The sequence below is a fragment of the Phalacrocorax carbo genome, chromosome Z (genome assembly GCF_963921805.1).
Source record: "Phalacrocorax carbo chromosome Z, bPhaCar2.1, whole genome shotgun sequence".
Taxonomy (NCBI): domain Eukaryota; kingdom Metazoa; phylum Chordata; class Aves; order Suliformes; family Phalacrocoracidae; genus Phalacrocorax; species Phalacrocorax carbo.
Window position 1 is genome coordinate 4,829,240 of NC_087548.1, and position 9,435 is coordinate 4,838,674.

The 9,435-nt window shown below is 44.5% G+C and overlaps 1 protein-coding gene across 2 annotated transcripts in view; it reads right to left on the reverse strand.

Annotated features, from left to right (window-relative positions):
- The window catches only part of LOC104045056 (protein fem-1 homolog C), a 37,140-nt gene extending 32,421 nt beyond the window's left edge, over positions 1–4,719 (reverse strand). Inside the window, exon 1 of one of the 2 annotated variants that reach the window (XM_064438226.1) lies at positions 4,022–4,719. In XM_064438226.1, the coding sequence (XP_064294296.1) occupies positions 4,022–4,565 (544 nt within the window). In that variant the 5' untranslated portion in view covers positions 4,566–4,719. The remainder of the gene's footprint in view (positions 1–4,021) is intronic. The other variant, XM_009504983.2, reaches the window with a different exon arrangement.
- Positions 4,720–9,435: the final 4,716 nt, after the last annotated feature.

Genomic DNA, 9,435 nt, shown 5'->3' on the forward strand with positions numbered 1-9,435 from the left:
TGAAAATATGCCCTGTTCACTGATGGGTCCTGTTGCCTTGTGGGAAGGCACCAGAGATGGAAGGCTGCTGTATGGATGCCTATACGACAAGTCGCAGAAACTGCTGAAGGAGTAGGTGAATTGAGCCAGTTTTCAGAGGTAAAGGCATTCCAGCTGGCCTTAGACATCGCTGAACAGGAAAAGTGGCCAGTGCTCTATCTCTATAATGACTACTGGATGGTGGCAAATGCCCTGTGGGGGTGGCTGCAGCAGTGGAAGCAAAGCAACTGGCAGCGTAGAGGCAAACCCATCTGGGCCGCCACATTGTGGCAAGATATTGCTGCCGGGGTAGAGAACCTGGTTGTAAAGGTACGGCATGTGGATGCTCACGTCCCCAAGAGTCGGGCCACTGAAGAACATTGAAACAACCAGCAGGTGGATCAGGCTGCCAAGATTGAAGTGGCTGAGGTGGATCTGGACTGGCAGCATAAGGGTGAATTATTTCTAGCTCGATGGGCCCATAACACCTCAGGCCATCAAGGGGGAGATGCATCACACAGATGGTCTTGTGATCGAGGGGTGGACTTGACCATGGATGCTACTGTACAGGTTATCCATGAATGTGAAATGTGCGCTGCAATCAAGCAAGCGAAGCGGGTAAAGCCTCTGTGGTATGGGGGGACGATGGCTGAAATATAAATATGGGGAGGCCTGGCAAATTGACTATATCACACTCCCACAAACCCGCCAAGGCAAGCGCCATGTGCTTAGAATGGTGGAAGCAACCACTGGATGGCTGGAAACATGCCCCATGCCACCGCCCGGGACAGTATCCTAGGCCTGGAAAAACAAGTCCTGTGGCGACATGGAACCCCAGAGAGAATTGAGTCAGACAATGGGACTCATTTCCAAAATAACCTCATAGACACCTGGGCCCCAGAACTTGGCATTGAGTGGTTGTATCACATTCCCTATCATGCACCAGTCTCTGGGAAAATTGAACGGTACAATGGACTGTTAAAAACTACACTGAGAGCAATGGGGGGTGGAACATTCAAACACTGGGATACACATTTAGCAAAAGCCACCTGGTTAGTCAACACGAGGGGATCTGCCAATCGAGCTAGCCCTACCCAGTCAGAACCCTTACATACTGTGGAAGGGGATAGAGTCCCTGTAGTGCATTGAAAAAATATGCTGGCGAAAACAGTCTGGGTTCTTCCTGCCTCAGGGAAAGGCAAACCCATTTGTGGACTTGCATTTGCTCTGAGACCTGGATGCACTTGTTGGGTGATGCGGGAGGATGGAGGAGTCTGATGTGTGCCTCAAAGGGATTTGATTTTGGGTGAAAAGTCAATGAACTGAATGATATTCTGTTAATTGCTATCTAATGTTGTATGTCATCACTGCTATGGTTGCTATATGTCCTATCAATGGTATCATAGTAACAATCTCCCAAATTAATGAAAAATGAACTTTAATTGAACCAAGCAAAGTGCAGCAGTGATGGAACAAGGACTGACTTCAGCATGCAACTATCCAACACTATACACACCATCTCTCCGGCCCTGAAAGACTCGTACGATAGATGGAGCCCAAAGTCATGGACTAAATGAACTCAGTAGACATTTTGTGGCCATTTGTGGACCCTCTACAGACATTTTACTGGGGTGGTCCATAGACTAAGGGGATGATAAATGATCTCTGTGTATATTATCAAAGGATGGGAAGCAGGGTGGTGGTGGTTATTGAGGTTGAGGGAGGAGGCACATCTAAGAGAGTGGATCCAAACTGTCCAAAGGGATATTTTATATCATATGACATCATGCCCAGTACATTAACTGGGGGAAGTTGGCCAGGGGAAGCAGTGATTATGGCTCGGGGACCAGCAGCATTAGTCAGCGGGTGGCAAGCAGTTGCATCACTGGTTGGTTGGTTTTTTTCCGTCCTCCCAAGGTTTCACCTCTCTCTCATTATAATAATAATATAATGAAAAGGAAAATTACTGTTTTATTTTCATTATTAAATTGTTCTTATCTCAACCCACAAGTTTTCTTACTTTGGCCCTTCCAATTCTCTCCCCCATCCCACAGGGGTGGCGGGAGCAAGCGTGCGGCTCTGTGCTGCTTAGTTGCTGACTGGGACTAAACCACGACTATAGCACTTTCTTTCTCTCTTCCTTTAGTTTGTCACTGCTTATTTAATAACTTCAGAGACCAGACTGCTTCATGATGCCAAAAAGTATGCTCATGTCATATCAGAGAGGAGCATTGTTTTCCAAACATGAAAAGGCAGTCCATACTTGACTAATAGATATATGTGTACACATGCATTTGTACACACTGTAGTCCAAAAGATAAAATGAATTTTTATGAGCTAAAACATATCCAATCCAACATTTTTTTATTACTAAAAAATAAGAATCAGTTAATACCTTAGGCACATGAGCAAAACTTCCTAAGTTGAAAGTCACACAAACTGAAGGGAGCAGAGAGGAAGGAATTAAGATAAAAAAGAAACCTGAGAGCAGTGAGAAAATCCTCAGGAGTGCACAGCTGCCATTCAGTCATTTAAACAACAAATAAAAATTAAAGTAATGCACTAGTAAAGTGAATAATAACGATGAGTAAATTAAAGCCTACTCCACTGACACAAAAATGAGGAATAAGTGATCCACAGTTGTTTTTTTTCTTTCCTGTTACATCAGATATTTAGGCAGCTCTACTCTGTTCATACCTACCATATAAAAGGGTGACTTTTAAACTAAAAATAATGTATATTTTATATACATTGTTATTCCAAGAACCCAGTCTAGAAACATGACCTTTTTATCCTATCACAAGTCCATGATTCATAGGCTTACATCCTTAAATCCTTACAAGAAAAATGTGTTTTGCTCCACCCACCTCTATGACAAATTTTTAGTTTAGCTTTCTTTATATTAAATCCACATAACTCCATGACTTGCAGAAAAAAGGCATATTTAACTGAACAACTTTTTCAAAGCGATTACTCTCATATTTGACATTTAACAATATTGTGCAGTAAGCCAGGCACTACAGGTTTTTCTGTCAAAATATACTTTAAGTATATTATACTGTTAGAATTTTAATTAGCCAGAAAAGGGCAACTGAAGTATTATGCTACAGAAAGATTAGCAGATTTATTATTAATAAACATATATAAAAAATAAGCTGCTGACACACAATCCTGGCTCAATGAGCTAAAAAGTCAACCATAACCTGCAATAATCAATATGCTTTTTAGGCCAATATCATATTCACATACAAGTTTGAGATGTAACAAAAGCCAACAATTAGAATAAGAGGTCCACATAATTATGATCACAGCAAAAAGGACGTAAGTCTTCACTTTGAACAATGTGTCAGGATAATTGTAAACAGAGGCAAACAGCTGTTCTTCATGATCTGTGCACCACCAGAAGTCTTTCTGTTGTGATCACAGTCATATAAACCTTTATTTCCTTAATTCTAAAATACATTTTTGTTTACTAACATTGAAAATAAGATCCAAAATTATTCAAGAATTTGAGGGAGAGGAGGAGTAAAGAGCAAAGTGATTATTCATTTCCAATGTAGAAGAGAATTCTTCTCCTTTATGCATCTTTCCCTATTCTAGTCTTAATGGCACAAGCGAATTTTACGTACAGCATATTTGGTTTGTTAAAAAACAGTATGAAAAACATCCTAAATTTTACACAATGTATGCTCATATATTTATTACTACACAAACCTGCTACAAATAGGAGTTCTCAGCAAAAGTTGATTAGCTTTTTTCACATGCATAAATACAAAGTCTTTAGATTAAAATGTATCAATTTAGAATTACATTTTATAGCCAGTATTAAATGAGTATGCTGAAAAAACCTCATAAAAATGTAGCTAAATACACATCATCTCTTACTGGAAAAAACATTCACATTATGAGACTAGAGGAATATTTTTGGATGTCAGTCTCCTAAAGAACACATGAGTAACTTCACCCTTATTTACTACAAGGAACAATGAAGCGATGAACTTACCTTTAACACTTTTTCTGTTAACATCAGCTCCTTTCTCAAGTAAATACTGAGCAATTTCTTTGTGGCCTTTGTAACATGAGATCATCAAGCACGTATGCCCATGACGGTTTGATACTTCCAAGTCTGCTTTGTGCTCCACAAGATATTTTACTATTTCCAGGTGACCATCAAAACAGGCAGCTCTAAGTGGAGTTGAATTTGTTAGAGTTGTGTTGTTGACAGATGCACCATGATCTAACAGACACTGAACCACCTTCAAGTGGCCAGCAGCTGATGCTGCCCATAATGGCGGAGCTCCCTCAATAGTTTCACCATCAAAATTAACTGAACCACCAATTTCTATAGAAGCAGAGCAATAGTCCAACAAGTATTCCACCATGTCAACATGCCCATAACGGGCTGCCATCAAAAGCGGTGTGGCACCATTGGTTTTTTCTGACATTAGTAAGGCCACCTCTTCTCTGGTTTTGCTTGCCAGTAACTTGGAAAGGAGCCGCAGCTTGCCATCACAAGCTGCATTGAACACTGCTGTCTTTAGATCCATTTAGTCTGCACCTCTATTTCTTGAAGGATACACACCTGCCTTTTTCAGTCGCAAACAAAAGCTTATTAGAAACACACAGCCCAAACAGAGCATCCCCAACTTTTTCTCAGATCAGGCAGATGGGACAACATGGAGACTCTGAATGAGGTCCTGACCAAGTACAGGCTGCACTTGATAACTCTGCAAAAGAAAAGAATTCTGAATGTTTTTACCTTCTACTTCTCAAATAAGTATATGCAATTACATTTTTCTACAGCTATACTCAAACAAGCCACTGGTTGTGGTGCACCAACATCCAGCGGCCTTCCATGGGACTTCCCTGGACTGCACGGTGCCCCTTATGGAAAGATGTTGAGCAGGAAGCCTGATCTTAGCAGTGCGTTACCCGTACCATTTGCAAGAAAACACTTTCCCCTCACAACATAACAAACCGTACACTTATATCAACTTCTGCTTTTAAGCACAGCCTAAGCAAAGAACCATTAGCCCCCCCCCCCCCCCCCCCAATCCCTTCAGGTCCTCTGCAGAACCCCAAGCTCACAGACGCGCCGCCATGCTACCTCCACCCTACGGGCAGGGGAGCAAATTCAGAGCCTGACCGGAAAGACAAAACACGTCCTTGCCACAGTCGTTTGATTTAGTATCAGACACTGCCAAAACCCTGAACTTGCCCTTCCACCACAACCACCCTCAGCCTGCCCAAAGGCCCCCCCCCGACCGACAAATCTCCTCCTTCAGGACCACACTATATTTGCCTCCCACCCCAAAGCCGCCTACCCCCCCAGGGTTACCCCCGATGCCTCCCTTCAGATCGCCCCCCTCTTCTCCATCCCTAATCCAACAAGCACCCGCTCCCTACCTCTGGGCAACCCCCCCATACCACCCCAGGGCCCCCAAAACCCCTTCCCAGCTCCCTCAGAGCCGCTCCCCACACGACCGCTACGACAGGGCGGCCTCCACCGCCTGCCCGGAGCTGGAGAGGCAGTAGCACCGCCGCCACCGCCCACAGAGAACATATCGGTGAGGAAGGACCCAAGGATGCGGGCTACCTTCCCAGGACGCCACCGGCTCTCTCCCGCCGAAGCCACCCTAACACGAAAGCGCCCGCCACCTCCCGCACTCCGTCCAGCTCCTCCATGACAGACCAATCCCCACAGCAACTAGCCTCCACCACTGACCCGGCACCCAGGCACAGCGGAACCTACCAAGCATATCCCGGCCGCCACCAGGCCCAATGAGAAACACGCCCGAGCGCCGCCAGCCACTCGAAGCAGGGTGGGGGCGGGACTACGCCGCCGCCCAAGCTATGCTGAGAGCGGGGCGGTGCTGTCGGGCGGTGGTGATGCGGCAGCTGTCCGCTAGGGGAGCAGGCGAGAGCCCCGCATTGCCCTCTGCTACAGCGCGGGTGGGCTGGAGAACGCAGCGGGGAGGTAGGTTTGGGTTAGCTGTGGTGTGTGTGGATCAGGTAGGGGGTTTTCTTTTCCCCAGCCCGTGCCTTATTTTCCTTTCTCTAGAATAAAACAAAGGGCGGAGCAGCGCTACAGCGGAGCGTGCACCGGCGGGGAGGGATGTCGCAGGGGTGAGGGGACAGTGGGGGCGCACGGTACCGGGGGAGGGGCGCTTCCATGGAGAGCGGCAAAACCCCGCAGGGCTGCAGGAGGAAAACCCTCGCGGCCGGCCATGTGTGGATCTGCTCAGCAGCTCCGGGCAATAAACTCATCCCTTGCAGAGGGATGCAAAAACTGCCCGGTCTGGAGAAAGAAAAGGGAGTGTTTCCTCCTCAGAAATAGATCGGTTTACTGCTGAATTGAAGGAGGTGATTAGATGCTCCTTCATTTAGTGGGAGAGACAGCCATGAAGGCCTTCAGCACCTGCAGCTCATAGGCAGACCTTCCCTGCCCACCCATGATATAGGCCGGGGTGAAGGGGCTGGTGTGGGGGCTCCAGTGTGTTGCTGTGCCTGTGGGGAGGGATGGGAGCCCCAATGGCCTTGTCATGGAAATTCACAACTGGCCTGTGCTAACTGAGGAGAGAGGCCAGGGCACAAAGTGTAGGATTACAAGGGTAAATATTTATCCATGCACATGAGGTTCCCCAGCCAAATTGGGGCACCCCAACTGTGGTTTTGCACAGGGTTCTTATACCCTTCAAACGTTCAGGTAGAACATGATTTGACTAATCACTAGCACACTACCCGCTACTAATCATAGTAAAATTTTGCAAAGCAGCTATAGTTTTGCAGCATTCTTGCTGCTTGTCTATTGACCCAGATGTCCCTGGAGTCAGTCTTGCTATAATTAACTATAGTTAGTTAGTTACAATGCCAGATGATGCTGGGAGGGTTTCAAAGATGTGTTAAAGGGGCTAGGATGCTGGCATTATCTTGGTTGTCCAGGGGTATCCTTTATCCTTCATGGACAGCTCTAAGCTTCCAAGAAGCAAAGTCCTTATTTCCAGGGCCAGGCTGTCCTTTAGTTTGTTTTACTTAAGCATGAACAATACCGAAGTCTCCAGTAAAACTCCACTACCTCATAACATTACAGTGTATAATGGGAACCAATATATATATTACCAAAGTTAATACCCTTTCATACTATAAAGACTGGTTGATAGAGTAGTTAGGGACATGAATTTTCATAACAGTCCCTCCTTTTATTTTGGCCATCAGGGTCACATTATATTATATATTATTTTAGTAGTAAGTTGTCATGGTTTTAGCTGGGATAGAGTTCATTTTCTTCACTCTAGCTGGCATAGTGCTGTGCTTTGGACTTAGTATGAAAATAATGTTGATAACACACGGATGTTTTAGTTGTTGCTGGGTAGTGCTTGTACTGGTCAAGGACTTCTCCAGCCTCTCATGCTCTGCCAGGTGCACAAGAAGCCAGGAGGGGAGGGGGCACAGCTAAGAGAGCGGATTCAAACTGGCCAAAGGGGTATTCCATATCATATGACATCATGCCCAGTATGTTAACTGGGGGGAGCTGGCTGGGAGGCAGGCAGCAATTGTGGCTCGGGGATGGGCAGCGTCGGTTGGCAGTTGGTGAGCGGTTGTATCGCTTGTGGGTTTTTTAATCCCTTTTAATTATATTATTATTATAATTATTATTATCATCATTACTATTTTATTTTAATTATTAAACTCTTCTTATCTCAACCCACAAGTTTTCTTGCTTTTGCTCTTCCGATTCTCTCTCCCATCCCATGGGTGGGGGGAGTGAGCGAGCGGCTGCGTGGTGTTTAGTTGCCGACTGGGGCTAAACCACAACATAAGTCGAGTGCATATGGTAATACAAAACTGCAAATAGACATATATAATTACAAAGCAAAATAAGTTACTGAATACAACAGCCAAAATCCTTTTAGTTCACAGTCCTATACTTAGGTCTGGGAGCCAAGAGGTTGGAAGACTGGTGAGGAGGATTGTAAACACTCTCAAGTGACTTGCAGCTGGGGTGTAGAAAAACACATCTGTCATTCTAATTGTTGTTTAGCCTTGTGTGTTGGACAAGTAGAACATCTGTGTTTAGATCACATAGGCCTGGGATAGACTTAGAGGCACCCTATCGAACATACTTGAGATTCCTGCCCTGCTGCGAGATAGATCAAAGCACAGTGGTAAACTACGCCTGCGCGAATCCCTGATAAAGAGGCGAAAACAGCAGGTCTGGAGATCCTCTAGCGTGGACCGAGCTCCGTGGTGCCTGTGTCCCCGCTTGTGTGCCAATGCCTGGGTGCTGCTTCGGGGATCCCCTGGTTGGCGAGGTAACGAAAATAAATTTACTCTTTGCATTTCATCCGTGGTTTTGTGGTTATTCCTGCATCCTGCCTGTGCCGGCTCACACACCACCTAAATAGATTTAGGGGAGATTCCTGTCTTACTTCATGTAAGACTTTTAAATGAGTTTTATCTTGTTTATATTAGTTTCAATTTTCTTGTCCTGATTTACATAAAACCAGCAGCTATTGTTCAATAATGCACATATCCCATCCTGTGCTGCTAATAGGTAGTCTAAGGCTAATCGATTCTGTATTACCATTTCTGATAATAATTTGATTTTCTTTTTCTGTAGGGCTACAATATTATCTGCAGTTTTATTAATGCACCTGGCATACACTTCTCATCCCAGGTTGAGGGTAAATACTTAAATGCCCTTTCTCCACATATCCAATATTGCCCTGGTAGTTGTGTAAATAGGGTAGTATAATCCTCAAATAATTCTTAATCATGTAAACTATTTCATGCAAAAGGGTTAGCATGTGCCGGATCTGGTTGTTTAGGTAAACCAGTAAGGTTTGGACCCAGATTAGATGACTCAGAGCAATCAGGTTCTCATAGGCCCATAGTGGAAACCAAAATTTTACAATTATCTTTAGTTTGATTATGGCTTCCTACAGAATACCAGGTTAATCTATCTGTGAACATTGTTTTGCAGTTTGCAGAGCCCAATAAACTCCATCCCAGAACAAATCGACAATGTGATGTCTCATTATAATAGGTTTTGTGTAAGGGTTTTTAAAACTATTAATAGTAAGAAAAAAACAAACAGCATACTGTAACAAAGACAATTATCTCTTGCTTACACGCTAATTTTAAGTAAGGATATAGTTCAGTCCATGGGCAATTCATAAATATCAAATTACTTTCCACTTTCTTGTTGTCAAATTTTAAGCAAGGTTAGCAAGTCCACAGCCGATCCACTAGCTCTGTGTAAATTCCTGGCCACAGGTAATTTTGTCTCTGCAGTGGTGGATGTTCTCTTGGTGGCAGGAGGGTTTCCTGGTTCCAATTCTAGACTGGTTGCAGCTTTCAGGTGGGAGTGATGGATCCAAGTAGATTTTTCTTCCACCTTTACTGCTGAGAAAGGTT